This window comes from Rhinolophus sinicus, chromosome 5, assembly GCF_057876585.1.
Source record: "Rhinolophus sinicus isolate RSI-liver-muscle chromosome 5, RSI-T2T, whole genome shotgun sequence".
Taxonomy (NCBI): domain Eukaryota; kingdom Metazoa; phylum Chordata; class Mammalia; order Chiroptera; family Rhinolophidae; genus Rhinolophus; species Rhinolophus sinicus.
Window position 1 is genome coordinate 90,298,870 of NC_142505.1, and position 16,266 is coordinate 90,315,135.

General features: G+C 50.7%; 1 protein-coding gene across 12 annotated transcripts in view; it reads right to left on the minus strand.

The window, feature by feature from the left end:
* Nucleotides 1–16,266, minus strand: part of TNIP1 (TNFAIP3 interacting protein 1) — a 48,765-nt gene that overhangs the window by 9,797 nt on the left and 22,702 nt on the right. For 10 of the 12 annotated variants that reach the window (XM_074313801.2, XM_019734318.3, XM_074313800.2 and 7 more), the window contains 9 exons: nucleotides 16,106–16,240; nucleotides 14,630–14,715; nucleotides 13,056–13,139; nucleotides 11,092–11,283; nucleotides 7,393–7,487; nucleotides 5,683–5,803; nucleotides 2,125–2,214; nucleotides 423–488; nucleotides 145–276 (listed from right to left, as the gene is read on the minus strand). In XM_074313801.2, the coding sequence (XP_074169902.2) occupies nucleotides 145–276; nucleotides 423–488; nucleotides 2,125–2,214; nucleotides 5,683–5,803; nucleotides 7,393–7,487; nucleotides 11,092–11,283; nucleotides 13,056–13,139; nucleotides 14,630–14,715; nucleotides 16,106–16,217 (978 nt within the window). In that variant the 5' untranslated portion in view covers nucleotides 16,218–16,240. The remainder of the gene's footprint in view (nucleotides 1–144; nucleotides 277–422; nucleotides 489–2,124; nucleotides 2,215–5,682; nucleotides 5,804–7,392; nucleotides 7,488–11,091; nucleotides 11,284–13,055; nucleotides 13,140–14,629; nucleotides 14,716–16,105; nucleotides 16,241–16,266) is intronic. The other 2 variants (XM_074313798.2, XM_074313797.2) reach the window with 1 other exon arrangement.

Consider the following 16,266-nt stretch of genomic DNA (forward strand, 5'->3'; position numbering starts at 1 on the left):
CCTTCAGCACCAGTGCCAGAGCTGGAACCCCCAGGTCTCCCGAGTCCTGTCCCCCGGCTTGTTTGTTCCACTGCGCTCCTGGTTAACGGGAGTGGGGAGAAGGCCTCCCGGAGCTGGACCTGCAGCTCCCGCAGTCGCACTTGCCTCCTCCATTTCAATCTTGGACTTGGCCAGGAGGAGCTTGCGGTCAAAGTCACGCTGCTTCTGCTCCCGCTCAGCCTCTAGGTCAGTCACCTGCTTCTGCATGTCCGCCAGCTTCTGGCGCAGCTCAGTGATCTGGGGTCAGAGGCAGAGAGAGGGGTGCGTGAGGGTGAACGTCCAAGGTTCCAAGCTGCTGAGAAGGAAGCAGCAAGCAGGACAGTAGAGACATAGCGCAGCCCAGACCCTGGCTCAGCCCTGACTTCCCATCACTCCCACACTACCTTCTGCTCGTACTGCTGCTTCATGGACCGGAAATGCTGGTCCCATTGCTTGTTCACTTCAAGCAGCTGTGGGGAGAGATTGCGGTTAGCAGGAGACAAGCAGAGAAATACCAAAGAGCCAACTGTACGCACACCAGCTTCCCAAGGAGCACGCAGGGTGTGGGAACAAGCGGTGCCTACAGACACTGCCTCCGTCCCTAGCTTCCCAAAACCTCAACACTCCTCAGAGGTTCACCTTTATCAACTGCCACATGTTATCCTTGCCAGGACGAGACTAATACCAAACACAGAAACGGTCTTTAAGCTTGGCGTACAACTATAGAACAGATACCTCTTTAGAGAGCAGTTTGGGACTATGTGTTCAAACTCTGAGTTCTCAGTCTCTTTACCTCAATAATTCCACTCTGAAAAATGTAACCACAAGAAGCACTGGCACGAAAGTGTGTAAAAATATACGTATATTGCTGATCATCTCAATAATGTTTGTATTACAAGACAATCCAGAGGCCCACCTAAGCATAGACAGGTTAAGGAAATTAGAGTATAAACAGAAAATGGAGCGCTGTGAAGCTATTCAGAAAGCCAGGCATTTAATACATTGACTCAGTTATAAGGCAATGTTTTATTTGCCATACTCTTGATATAACAGTTCCTCAGGGAAGAAAAAAAACTCTAGATCATTAAATAAATGAAATGGGAAAGGGTGTCTCAATTTCAGAAACATAGGATAAAAAGTACTTGAAAATTAAAGGAATACAGTATATTTATAAATAAATACCCTCAAAGATATAGTTTATTTTAAAGAAAGAAAAGGAGAAAATAAATTTGCAACGCAGCATGTATAATTTTTTCTGCTATTTTAAAAAGCAGATCATACATTAGTAAGTACATAGAAAAGAATGAGGAATATGCAATGAACTGTTATCAATTGTGGTCATCTCTAGTAGTTGAGATTCTCAATCTTTTTATAATGATTATATTACTTTTGTAATAACAACAAAGTACCTTACAGCAATACTAACAGAAAACTAGTACTAATATGCATGTAAGCAAAAGATAAACGGAGCCTGACTTCCAAACGTGCAGGAAGACCTGGGAGGCAGAAAGGCCTAGGGGCCTGGAGAACAACCTGAGTTGTGTGGAGAGGGGGGCTAAGAGAACTGGCTCCATCTCCGGTCTGGAAATTCTGGCCTAGGGGTGGGAGGTGGAGGAGGAATGTGCATGAGACACAAGAGAGTAACCTCAACTTCTAGAGACTCTCAGCTGGTTAGTGTCAGAAGAAGACGTGGATCCTCTCCTTCTGTGACAGTCCCTCCCTGGACCAGCTGCACGGTGACAGATGGACCCCAGGTTCCCTACTCCTACTGCTGAAACTTGCCTACCTTATCACAACCTCTTTCCACCACCCAAGGTTTCCCGTGGGAGCCTTCCGAAACTACCCCTCCCCTGCCAACAATTTTAGGCCATTCCTCAAATGCCACCTCCTCCTTGGCCACTGTGAGCAGGAGGAATGATCGAGAGACAAGAGTCCAGGACAAGGCAGCGGGTCTCTCCCATGGGTAGATGGTTCAGTGGTCACCAGGGCAACTCACCATGGTGACCTCAGACTAGCAAGAGTCAGAGCACCAAGGAGGGCCTTGTCCTGCCCGTCCCAGAAGGGAAGACAGGTCTTCCCGGACCACTACCCTCTCCAGCCACCTACCTCAGTGCGCTGCTGCTCCAGCATCTTCACCTTCTTCTCAGCAGCACCCAAGGCTCCCACTTCTGGCATCTTACCTGCTATCACACTAGCCTAGGGAGAAACAGAGGGGCCTTCAGCAAAGCCTCAAATTAACAGTTGTCTCGCCACCCCGAGCTCCTCTAAGGCCCCTCACCCAGCCCTCTGTCTCCCACCTCTTTACCCTCCCACTGACCAGGACAGATACACACCCAGCCATGACCAAGGCCCCTTTGGGAAGTCCACTGACACTTCCTGACCCACAGTGGCTCCTAAGTGCTCCTCCCCGGCCCTTCTGCCCTCTTCCCTTCCCTCCCCATGACCACTTCTTTCCTAGCTCAGGCTCTATCTCTAAGGGACTGCCCACTGTTCTCCACCCCAACCCCCATCAGCCAAAAATCCTCTGGTCTGGAAGGCAAGAGTTATATAGTTTTTAATGTTTCGTAAAACACTATTTTAAAATGTTTTTAGGAGGATACAAAAGTAAATAAGGCCGTGTGTGTGTGTGATCAGTACACGTACACAGATTTCCTAGCTCTAGCCTCTGAGAGGGCCTAAAGCAGTGACCCCCCAGGAGCAACAACACACACAGGGCCCAGATCTTGGTTTCTAAATGCCGTTCTCCAACAAAAAGGAACAGCGCTCCTCAGAGAGGTGCTGAATTCCAGGCCTGGGGCGGGAAACACATAAGATGAGTCTGGAGCATCTTGTGGTCCCAGAAAGTAAGGAAGTGCTCAATAAGCAGGAGAGGGACATGGCAAATGGGCATAGGAGACAACTTGAAAGCGCTTCCTATGGCCAAGCTGGAACAATCTGAACAAGAAAATAAATCACGACAGGATTATAACCCAAAGAATGAAACAAATGTCCTTAAGTTCATATTGGTAGAAAGAAAGAGCTAAATAATTAAATAAATGGGAGGGAAGGGACAACTCCTCCTTATAGAAGAAGTCCAATTAGCGACTGCAGAAGGAATGAGGGAAATACGAAATCGCCATTAGAATACTACACTTAATAATAATCACAGGGGCGGCCGGCTGGCTCAGTGCTTAGAGCGCAGTGCTCATAACACCCAGGTCGCTGGTTCAATTCCCACACGGGCCAGTCAGCTGCACCCTCCACAACTAGATTGAAGTTACAATGACTTGACTTGGAGCTGAGAGGCCTGGAAAAACACACTGTTCCCCAATATTCCCCAATTAAAATAATAATAATAATCACTATGAGATCCTCCCATGTATACTGAAATTAGTGAGCAAAAGTGTAAGGAGAAACAAGACATTTGCACAGTCTCAAAGTTTCTCCTCAAAAAAACAAATATGTGATTACAAAGAGAAAATCCGTCCCTTTATACGGAGAGACCTGACACACATGTCCTTAGCTGTGTGATCCCAGTTGACAGAAATCAGACACCCCGAGAGCATCTGCCTGGTGCAGTGAAAACAGCATGATGGCAGTTCTGTGCTGTTCTTGCCCAAATCCATAACCTCAATCCAATAATAAGAAACCATCAAATAAACCCAAACTGAGGGACATTCTACAAAATAACTGGCCAGTAGAACCCAAAAGTGTCAAGCTCATGAAAGGGAAGGAACAACTGGCAATTGTCACAGACTGAAGACTAAAGAGAGGTGACAAGTAAATGAAAATGCAAAGGGCTGTCGATCCTGGTACAAAAGGAGAACATGAGTGAAAAACTGGTGAAATCTGAACAAAGTCTGCGGTTTAGTTAATAGTATTGTGCCAGCATTAATCCTAGTTTTGATCATTGAACCATGGTTATGTAAAACGTTAAGGCTTTGGGTGAACCCTGAGGGCAGAACTTGTGAGACTCAAGTGCCCCCTGCAGGCTACGGTCTGTAAGCACAGCACAGAACCAGGGAGCGAGGGGAGTGAGCTGGGGGAGCCCTTCAGGGACCATCACCTCCTCTGAGAAGGGCACAAGATGGGCCTGCCCCTACAGGCCTGCTGTGTCTTGGAGTCGAGCTGTACTTAGCATTATTGGGGAAAGAGGAAAAGGGGGTTCCAGGCTCCCGGAGGGTACACTCTTATCCGCCAAGAAGAGAGGAACCAGCCAACTTGGCTACTGACACCAAATCTGCCATTGAAAGCAACAGGTAATGTTCACCATTTCCTACGTGCCACAAGCTAAACTTACTCTACAGGCATCACAGCACTGAATACTCCAACCACCTTTTGAGGTAGGTGTTAATGTCTCCATTTTATAGAGGGAAAACCTGAGGCCACAGAGTTTATATAACTTGTCCAAGGTAGCAGCGCTGGCAAGAGTTGGAGCCAACATTCGACCCACCTACAGTGGGATACAGGCTTCATGGCTGCCCGCAATGCACACCTCCTACAGGACCATCCTCCCCGGCAGGGCAGTAAGAACATCTGGCATTCCAGGGAGTCAAGGGAGAGGAGTCGACATTAAAGGGCTTTGGAAAAGTGAAGAGGCCCGCCTACCGACCTCTGACAACCCGGGAGAGATCAGGACAGTCCACATGAGGGCAGGCAAGGCAAGCACTGATGTGAGGGCAAGTGGAAGCAGAGAGGGGCCCCATGGGCTGGGGTTCAGAAAGCCACTTCTCAGCAAGGTTCCCTGCCCTACCCAAGGGCTGTCAGATAGCTGATGGTGCAGGAATCTTAATTAGGTGTTATCATATGACTTCTCCAAGCCTCCTGCCATAGCAGGGTCATGGAGTAATAGTCCTGGCCCTGCCTACCTTACAGGTAGAGAGGAGATCCAAATAAGACAATGGGTTTGAAGTCTTGGGTACACTCTACAGTAATTAACTTATTAGGATAATCACTACTATTACATAGGTCTGGGGTTTGTTAAAGATGTTGAGTTCTGCTGAACAGCCATTAAACCCTATGGGGGTGGCGGGGGAAGGGGATACTCAGTGCTGCAGCCACAAGAAAGGCACAGACCAGGCGAGGAAGGACAGCCAGCTCCTGCTTGGGGACTGGATGTGAGCCCGGGCTGGGAGCGGGTGGGAAGAGGGCAAGTGGGCCAGACCCTGGGCATTACCAGGCTATGCCCTCCTCTCTCCATGTCAGAGGCTCCAGAGCACGATCACAGGAGCTTATCAGAGTCCCCTGAAAGCTAACACCCTCATTCTGCCAGGACTGTCTGAGAAGTTAAACTGCATTTTGGGAGCTGCGTTGTAAGAGAGACCTTGACAAACGAGGATGTGCTCAGGGAATGTACTCAGGTTAAGCAAAGGACTCAACACCACATTCTATAAGCAATGGCCGCAGGAACTATTCAGCCTGGGGAACAGAAGGCTTGTCGGGGGTCACACAGCCACGGTCATGGCCAGCAGCCTGCGTGTGTCACAAGGAATAGGGTTGAGCAGTGGAAGCTCCAAGGAGGCAGACTGTTAGGCCACGCTAAGGAAAAGCCATCCTAAGACTAGAACCTTCTAACAACGGAATTGGCTGCCAAAGGAGGTAGTGAGCTCACTGCCACTAGAGGTGACAACAGAGGCTTGGCACTGGCAATCGGGGATGCTATGGAAGGAGTTTCTGACCACATACCTGCGGCTGTCCAGCCATCCCCTTCTTGCCTGCGCCTTCCATCTTTGGTGAGCCTGGCCGCCCACAGGCACCCTCTTTGCTGCTATTCATCAACAATTTCTTGAGCTCCATGTTTTCTTCCCTGGGTCAGAGGCAAACAGAGAGGTCACATTGCTGGCCCGGGGTTACAGAGGCTGGGGCTCTTGGACCTCTACTCATCTAAGTTGCAGCTGGGTCCTGGCGAGTAAGGTAATACCCTGAAACCTGCCCTCAGATGGAACCAAAAAGAGCATCATTAAGCCACTGCGTGGCAATCTGTGGGCTTTCCTAGCAGTCTCAGCTCATCAACAGCAGGGTTTCCCCATCTGTGGGATGTCTGTATACATGAGGTCTTCAGCACACATACAAACCTGCATTCAATAACACGGACTCACACTCTAGTGAGAGAGGTACACCCTGTCCAATTATCGTCAAACTTCCTGTGTAAAGCATGGGAAAAGCCTCAGTTTGGTGCTAACCCATCTTGAGCACCTTTCTAATACTTGCCAGTCTCCCTGGTAATGTACAAAGAGCAGGCTTCAGGCTCAGAGCCTTCGGTCGGCAATGGTACTTCACCAGATTTTATCAATATCCTTCCATTTTTATTGCATTGACTGTTGGAGTTATGTTATCTTCTATTTATTATAGGTAATGCTGTCTTCCATTTACTCTAGGGAAAGCTTTCTTTATAATAATTTTAAGTCAAAGCATGATTCAAACTGAAGTAAATTCTGAAGTGAAAAATAAGGCAGGTGATACAGGACATACTAAAAGTGATGTGGACTCAAGTATGACTGAAATACAGAAAATATTTCTTTATGTTCAATTTGCCAGCTGGGGTTCCACGTACTAGAAAAACAGAGAAGTAAAGTGGCTTTCCCAAGGTCACACAGCAGGGATTTGTACTTTTGCCTTCTAGTCATGAGTCTTTCTATGAGCCTGGGGTTTGAGATCCAAGGATGGAGTCATTGTGGCTATAAAACTCTTACTGCTTGGAAATAAATACATGCAGAAGTAAATAAATATACGCTGATTCAAAATGGCACGGTGGCTCAGCAGTGACACATTACTCTGTCTGGGCCTCACATGTCTCTCTCTGGGCTTCAGTCTCCCTCTGCACAATGAAGGGTTGAGCCCTCATGATCTCAAAGGGCCCTTTGAGCTCTGACTAAGTCAAATGAGTGTTTCTCCAGCATGATCCTGGGCCCACCTACATCATAACCACAGAGGCCCTTTGGAAAATAAAGATCCCTATGTCTTGCCTCAGACCGACGGAATCAAGAATCGGGCGAGGGAGGGGCAGGAGTGTAAACTTGTACGCCTTGCCCTCAGTGAACCTGATGCACAATTAAATCTGAAACCCACTAGCCCAGCAGAGGAAGCCCTGACTGTTCTCAGGAAAACAGAGCAGGATGGGATGGTGACCAGCAGAGGGCAGCGAAGTCCTGAGCCCTGTCTCCACCACCGGGCAGCCAGCTGCTAACAGGCTAAGCTTAGGAGGAAGTTTCCAAGGTACTTTATAGACAGACACTCCTCAAGGTACTCAAGGAGAAAGACCAAGAGACCTGACATCCCAAGCACGGCTCTCGGCACAGGTCTCAGAGCCCTCAGCCCAGAAATCAGTGCCCTGCACCCAGCCCTTCCTCCGGCCCATCCCACTCTTCATCTCTTCTCTGAGGAGCTTAGACTTACCGCAGCCTCTCAGCAGCCTGATCCCGCTGTTCCAGGCCCTTGTCCAGCTTGGCCTTCAGGACCTCATTCTCCTTCCGCAGCTGCTCACACAGGGTCTACAGGGCAGAGAGGTGGATGAGAGCAAGGAAAGGAAAGGGGTGCATCTCCAAAGCAGGTTGATGTTGGAGGACAGGGAGGGGCTACAGCCATACCAGGTCCCAACACACCCCCTTTGCATGTCCTCATCCAATCCCACCCAGGACAGCAGGGAGCCGAGCCACCAGGCCCACCCAGGCTCCTTTCTGTATCCTCTCCCTCAGGAGCCAGCCGTGAGGACACGTGACTACGAATCAGCCACAGGGCCCTCTAGTTCTCCAAGATGGAGAGTTCTATTCCTCCTCCTCCTCCTTCATTGCTGTTCCTACGCCTAGAACACTCTAGAATGCTCTTCCCCACCAGCTTTCCCCTGGCTTACTTCTACTCCTGCTTCAAATCTTAGCCTAAATGTCACTTCCTCAGAGAAGTCCTCCCTGACTCCCACATGTCAGGTGAGTTGGATCACCTTTATTATCCTTGCTCATAGCTGCCTGCTCTCACACTTCTTGGTTCTTGTGACAATTAGAGCTAAAGAACTGTTTGTGTCCTTATTTTCTTAACGTCTATCCCCGCTCACCCCATCCACGAGTCTGTGAGCTCCCAGAGGGCTGGAACCCCCTCCCCACTCTCATTCACTGCCAGATGTCCTGCCCGAGCTCAGGACCTAGCACAGGTCGATGCTTAACTCTGCTGAAGGCACATACGACTGAATGACAATGGCCACATGAATGAATGAACAAATGAAGACCTGAGACGTAGCCTACGAGCTTGGAGAGTGGGCGGGGCTTCCAGTGTAATCAAATGGTGAATCAGAAGACGGGGCATTTGGTCAAGACCTCACCAGTTCCTTAGGTGTGGCCAGGCTTCCTTCGCCTGAGACACAGCTCCCTCCTCTACAAAATGGGGACCACTGCTCCTTCTCTGCCTCCTTTATAGGGTTGCTAATATCTGAGGACTTGTAGTCAAAGCGCTGAGAGGTGGGGTCATGGAACATGGACGCCAGACTCAGGGCTTCACAGATGAGGAGGGGAGGGCGGTACCAACTAGTAATGGTCATGCGTCATGTCAGTACTAAGCACTCAATCTTTCAACAGATCGTGAGCACTTAACACGTGCCAGGTACGTGGTTGGGTGCTCTTCCACCCACGGTCTCACCGGAGCCTCACAGCGTCCCCAAAACTACGTAGGTCATGTCTATTTTAAAAGTAGGCTAATGCAGGTGAAATAATTTGCATGAGGTTGCACAGCTGTTAAGAACCACCACAGGGGTTAAACTCCATCTGGCAGACCCTCCCCTGGTGTCTCTCTCCCCAGTGATGCAAGGCGGGGGCTGTGAGCTGGGCTGTGAGCAAAGGCAGTGGTATTCGTCAGACATTCCACCTGCTCCTTTCCACTGCCATTTCCCCTGCTGGCTGAGATCACGTGGCTAGTTCTGGCCGATGAAAGATGAGTGGAAGCGACAAGTGTCCCTTCTGGGCTGGCCCATGCAGGATTCTCCGAGTCTTTTTTCCCCCTGTGGCTGTGGCTGCCTCCTATTCCAAAGGGCACAAGGTGGAAGGGCCACTAAGTAATCGTGGAGCAGAAACAAGTCCTGGCCACAAACAATGAGGGAAAACTTTTATGTTACCCTGGAAGATTTCTGAGCTGTTTATTTCCACAGCAAAACCTGGCCCTTTCTGACTAACGCAGGTGAGACTTGGGAAGGCTGAATGGAGAAGACAGCCTGGAACTGGAGAGGGTCCGACATGAGGGATCTGAGGTGGAGAGAAAAAACTACTATGACTGGGTCCAGTGCCTAACAGGGGCCGTGCGCCATACCTGGCCTTGAAAATGTTTGTTGAGTGAACCAAGGAACAAATCAATGAATGAATGAGGAGAAACCAGATTAATCTGCCTCTACCCACAGGCTGGGCAAATACCCAGGATGCCACGGCCCTGAACGAGGCCTCCAGGGAATGGAACGTTCTGCTCATGGTACTAAAGGAAGGCCAGGACGTGGCTACCATGCTGTCCTCCCTTCCAGGCTAGAGAGCTGTTTCCTCCAAGTTTCTGGGAAAATGCCCTGGGCACAAAGCAGCTGCTGGAAAAAGGTCATTACAAAAGTCATCATGTTCTATCAAAGGAGCTAACAGGGCTCACCTATGAGTTCAGTAGTTCATTCATTCATTCATTCATTCATTCACCAAATGTGCACTAAGCACCTATTAAGTGCCAGGCACTGGGATAGAGCGGTGAATATGACCGACAAGATACCCGCCCCTCTTATGAGTCTTACAGTCTAGCAGGAAGTGCAAGGAAAAAAACACAAAGTAAATAAACCACCTAATAAAATTATTACAAACTATGATAAGAGCTAAGAAGGAAACAAATAGGGGCCTAATATAAAAAATAACAGAGTTTGGCAAGACCCCCCCCTTTAGGATACCCGGTATTGACCCCATTTCAAAGCTGAAAACTGACCCTGAAACCCATGCGACAGCCAGGTTCACCTCCCCAGAGCTCAGCTTTGACACCTCTAGACCTCGCTGACCTCTGAAAGTCTGTTAAAGTCGTCTCCCTCAGCCTGGCCCTCAGGCTCCTCCAGCCTCACCTCCCAACATGCCCTCCACTGGAGGTGAAATGGGGGTCCTGCCCTCTCCCTGGAGTTCTCTGCCCTCCACATCTCTCCTCATACTGTGTCTCCAGCCTGGACGTCCCTCCTGCTCTTGTCAACCTAGCCCCTTCTCAAGTCAGACATGGTGGATATCCTCCCCATAAACTGGGCACCTGAATGTTAGTTTCACTATCTGTGAATCCTTCCCTACCCCACGCCCTCAAGGCTAAGATCCCCTGCCCAGGACGGATGACCAGTCATCATTCAATCCTAACAGTGACCACTTTTTGAGTACTTACTATGCTCTAGACTATAGCAGCTGCTTCACTTAATACAGCAATTCCACGAGGCAGGTATTCCTAGCACCACGTTACTGACAGGGACAGTGAGGGACAGAGAGGATAAATGACTTGTCCAAGGTCACATAGCAATAGTCACTACCAGAACTAAGGACCATATGACTCCAAGGCCTGGGCAGGCCTAGGAAGGAAATCTGACTTCATTCCCACTGCAGAGTTATGAAAGGAAGCCTCCTCTACCGCGGAGGCAGGTTGGGATGGTGGTTAAGAGGATGGCCTTTGGAACATGACAGCTCAAGGTTCAAATCCCACCTGCACCATCTACTGGCTGGGTGACCTTAAGAAAAATAAGAAAATCACCTCTCGAAGGCTGTGTCCCCATCTGTGAAGGGGTAATGATGATTGTCCTACTGGCCTTTGTTCCCTCCCTTTCCTCACCTGTCTGTGAATAGGGGCAGGGCTGCTGCCCACCTGCCCACATCCATGGCCCCAGGGTAACTCAACCATGAAATTTGCATGGCCCACCCCATATTTCCTAATTTCCTTCCTCTTCCTCGTCCCTCCCCACAACTTCCTCACCCTGCTCACCACCCCAAACAACAAGCCCAAGGCCAGCCTCCAACATCACCCTTGGAAGTCCCCCGAGTCCCCAGGATTCCCAAGAAGAGCTGGCAGAGGTGGAGAGGGCAGCACACCTGCTTCTCCCAGGTGACCCGCCCTGGCCTGCCTCACCTGCAGGATGGAGGTGCGCTGCTCATTCTTGTGCACCTTGGAGGCCAGCCGGTTGAACTCGAGGGCCATGCGGCCCAGGTGGGTGAAGAGCTGGCTGTGGTCGGGCTCCTCTGCACACACGCTCAGGGTGGTCTCCAAGCGCTGCAGGTGCAGCAGCAGGTTGCTGTCCTCGTGGGGTCGGGGGCCCAGCTCCTGGCAGGGGTAGGGGACAGGGACCACTCTTCACCAGGTCTGAGTAGGCGCCACCAGCCCTTCTCCCTCTGCTTCCCCATTCCTCATGACTCAGTTTCCCCCTCTGATCCCAGCTCAGCCCAGGGAAATTCTCCGGTTACGCAGGTTCCCTGTTTGGGGCTGACTCACAGGGCAGGACCCGGACTCCCAGGCCGCTGTGGGCTTACGAGCAGTGGAGCCACTTTCCTCCCACACTCTGGGCCTCGCTGTGTCTTGTGGATAAATCACTCATCTGCTGGGGCTCAGAATCCTCAGAAGCTAACTGTACACACACCGCTTCCCCCCCGCTACCTCACAGGGGTCTAATGAAGCTGAACTGATGCATGAAAGCAGCGAGCCCAGGAAAGGGGTCTCCCTCTATGCACAGCCCTGCTTCTTTGGCTCAGGGAATCTTGACCAGGGAGCCACACAGAGACCAGAAGTGCCTGACTTTTCCGTTTACATATGTCTTTTGGGGTATGGTTCAACCGTTTATCAGCTTCTCAGAGCTCCCAAGATTCAAAACAGGTTAAGAATCATAGCTCTAGATGGATATTTTAAAGAATCCCAATCTAGCAGCGTGTATAAGAAAGGAAGCATGCCGTGGGCAAGACAGCCCTATCTCAATACAAAATCAGTCTCTCCCTCCGTCTTTCCTGTGTCAAGAACACTCCTTCCAAAGACAGAGCCTTAGTAATGCCAACACCACGCCCAAGGACCCGCGGTGGCACCGTACAGCTCACTGGCCCTGGCTGAGCCCCCCACACCTCGCCGGGCTCCATCCCAACGCATCCCACATTTCAGCTCCTGTAGCAGGCCTCCCCGAAATGTTGACGGAAGTCATAGGATGTCGGAGCTACAGGGAGCCTGAGGGTTCAGGCTGGGAAACCGAGGTATGGGGAAAAGGAACTGGCCCAAGGTCACCCGGTGGGTCAGTGGCAGAGCCAGGAGTGGAACTTAGGCTTCCTGACGTTCAGCGAATGCCTGTGTAATACTGTTAGCACCGTATTCTAACAGGAGATAACACTGCTTCTTCAGTTCTACGCTCCTTCCCCCACTGTCTCTCTTTCCAAAGGATCTGAGGTGGCGAATGCTGCTCTCTATTTAAGGCCCAGGAATTGCTTCATCCTCTGATCTAAGTAGCCTCCAAGCTCTTGTCTGCTCGGCAGACCAGGCACATGACAGGGCTTAGGAGGAACTTACTAACTAGATGAAGTTACTGGTCCAAGATCAGAGTAAACTACTTTCTGAGCAGGGGGTTCTTGCTGCCTCAGCCAGCTTCTCAGAGCCCTCAGGGACAGAACAGGACAAGGGGACAAAAGTTCCCAGAAGACAAATACAGAAACTTTTTAACCCTCAGCCTGCATAAAAGGGTAAATCATCTGCCATAAGCCGCTCCGGGCCTCCTGAGCCTTTCTCTTCCACCCGGGCTAGCAGGCCACCAGCCCGCAGGCTGAGTCATAATGTGCGGAGGTGTCCCGCACTCGGTGGAGACCACAGGGCTGGCGACGTGCCCAGGCTTTCACAATGATGGGGTGCCTGTGTGACCCAAGTTGGGGAAGTCACCCGCCAGGGATTTGCATATGCGAGCGAGAAGCACCCTCTGCTCCAGCACCCCCCCCCCCCTCTCTATTCCCAAGTGACTCCAGGATGCCCAAGGTCCTGTGAGCAGGTCTTGTGCCTTTCGCCCAGGGCCAGGTGACCGAAACAGAGAGGAGACGTGGGATAGCACTAGGGACCTGCCATCCACTCACCATCGTGCTTCTGGTGTGGCCGCTGCCCTCTGGTGGAGAATTCTGCTCCTCTGTGGGGACCACTTCAAATTCAGAGGAGGTGCCCTGTGCAGAACAGGAGTTAGGGGCTGCCTGAGAGGAAACCCTTCACTCCTCCTCTGGGAAGTCACAGCTGAGAGCAGCAGGGAGCGGGCAGAGCATGGGAGGACAAAATCCCTTCTCACACCCCATTCGATCGGGCATCCCCTTCATGCAGAGGCTGAGCTCATCGGGCAGTTACACATCCCTTCATATGAGACCACAGAGCAGGATTCCCAACAAGTCTGCCTACAACCCACGGTGTCATCTGAGGTTACGTCCTTTCTGTGACCAGTTTCCCCATCTGTATAACGGGAATATTGGACTAGCAAGTCTGGAACCACTAGAACTTCAGGTTTGTTTGTTTTTAACTTGCACTTTTCAAGTGTTTTCATGAACTCTGTTATGGTCAGAAGGTTATATCCCCTTTGGACAGATGAGGACACTGAGAGCCCATCGTTAGTTAATGTAAAAGTAGGAACTGAACCCAAAGCCTGCAAATCCAACATTCCTGCTATGGCACCAGAGCTGTCTCCCAGGCCCAGGTGTCCCCAACTGGTCACCTGGAGAATGTAGATAGCAGTTAGTGTGGCCACTGCCAAGGCGGTCTTGTGCCAGCCTTGCCCACCTAGTCCCAGAGAGCCCAGAGAAGTGGACTGATCTGGGGTAAGTTCCAAAGACACGTGAACAAATTTGGAGAGATTTGTTTTAGGATTCCGCCAACTCCACCCTGGCCAAGGACTGTCAGTCTTTTTCACGTCTCAGCCACTCCCAGCAGATACGCTGATGGTCCCTCGGAACCAGCAACTGACTCTGCGATTGCTTTTAAACTGGGTCTTCACAGACAGTGTGGGCCTTCCCTCATCCCAGGAACGGGCCGACGGAGGGGGGACCTCTGCACCAGCTCCCGCTGATCCTCATGGTTCTCGGCCCTGCCCTAGAAAACTTTTCACCTCCACATTTCCCCCCACTGTCTATGTGACCTTGGAAAACGCTCTTCTCTCTCTGGAACTGATCTACAGGAGGAAGATGCTAAGTGCTACAAGCAGGTGAGTCCCTTCCAGTCATAGAATAGAAACCAAACTTCTCGAGGCAAATCCACAGAAGACAGTGTCTAAGGCCCCTGAGAATACGAGCTCTGTCACATCCATCTGTTTTCCTAGCACTGTGCATAGTCAATACACGCTTCGTATTAGGCGTTGGACAAGCCAATCTCAAGCTTTCTGGGGCCTCAGTTCCGCCATTTTCAAATGAACATCATCGTTAAAACTTTACTAGGAAGACGCAGGTATGCAAAGGAATTCCATATCAGAGTCTTCCTAGTAAGTTTTAACGATGTTTACCTGAAAATGGGGAAACTGAGGCCCCAGAGAGATTGAGATTGACTTGCCCAACATCACACACCAAGTTGGAACGTGGGCTTCTAGACTCTAACTCTTTCTCTTCAGGTCCCTGTATCTGCCAACAGGACCCTCAAGTCCAGGCAACTTTCCGCCAGAACTCCAAATGCAACTTACACTGGATGGAGGTTTTTGGACTGGCTCTGGCGTGTCACTGGGGAGTACAGGGTCAGCGGGGGGTGCTGGGACATTTGCATCCTTTCCTGGAGATTTAAGAAAACATGGATGAGTCGCAAGGAAAGGGGAAAAGCCTAGGTCCTGCCCCCTCAAAAACAGCCCTGGCCAGAAGAGTTCTTACACAGAGTTCCCTACACGAGCCTAGGAAAATGGGAGGTGGTCCCACCAGGGCCAAATAGTCTGGGGAAATGACCAGCCCTGGAATTATGAGACAGAACCTGTGCAGAGAGACTATCTTTTCTGGACTTGTTAGGAAAATCCCAAGATGGCCACTGCTCCTTGCTACCCTGGACCTGTCTCAATGATGACAGGATGACAGTGGACAACTAATGAAGTGTTTTTATATTTATTATCTCAGCTAATTCTCATGACAGCTCTGCATTCCCATTTTATAGGTAAGGAAACTGAGGCATGGAGAGATCCCCAACTGGCCCAGTTACACAGCCAGCAACTGCAAAACGAGGACTCAAACTTCGCTCTCCCTCCCTGACCTCCTAGGGCTTTTGCTGCAGGGAGACCCTCAAGGGGGGCTACACGACACACTCTGGGGGTGGGCCCAGCACCAATGTGGAACTCAGGAAGCATTGCTGAATGGACACGTGGAGGCTGGAAAGCACCCACTCACTGCAGCACAGTGGACTCTGAGAGCGTCACTTTCTTCCATGTGTCCATTCAGCCAGGATAACTACCAGCCAAATGGAAGGCTGGTACACTGGCCTGGGCCAACTCTGTACAGTGGGGCTGCAGCTGGAGGTCTCTGAGCCCCACATGGGGAGACCTTTGCCTCCCTAGTCCCAGACCCTACCCTGGCCTTGGAGACATGCCAGAGGAATGCGTGGTGGCCACACACAGGACTTTAACCCTTAGCCCCAGTCAGCGGTTTCCTTTAACAGGTAACACATGTAACCTTATATCTGAAATACACTGCAGCCGGCCAACAGGCAGGTGCAGATTCTTCCACGGGCCTCAACTTCCCCAGCTGTAAAATGGAAGCGGGGGAAGCCAGAACAGAGACTTTTGACTCATAGGCCTACTCTGAGTGCCTTGAACTAGATGCCTGGAACACTCTGCCTGGCACACAATAGCTGCTCATTAAATATTTGCTAAATAAACATGCTGATAAAGATCCTGAGGCCACATGTTGGGTGCAGTGGATTGTCGTGATCCATAACTAATGTCTGCCAGGGCCTCAGAAGTACTGAGTCACCAGCCATTTCTGGACAAGATTATTTTGAAGTCCCATCCAGCATCTGGGGGACGCGGTCACCAAAACATGACTGCAAGGATGGTCTGTCGCCCAAGGGTAAACGAAGGAGGTGTGGCTTTCTGAACAAGAGGAGAGTCCACTGTTAAGGGTTTAGGGAGTCAGGAGTACAAGGGAAGGAAGGCAGAGGACAACCCAGGCTCCCCATGGACCTGTGAGCTCAGGCAGGTGGTCGAAGGAAGCCAAAGAGGTAGACGGCGGTGGGAGCAGCTCACTGTCCTTGACTAGCTCCTCTGCCTTCTGTCGCAGCCTGGATGCTTCCATCTGGGACTCTTCCAAAAGCTCCCCTGGAAAGACAAAGGGGAAAGGAGGA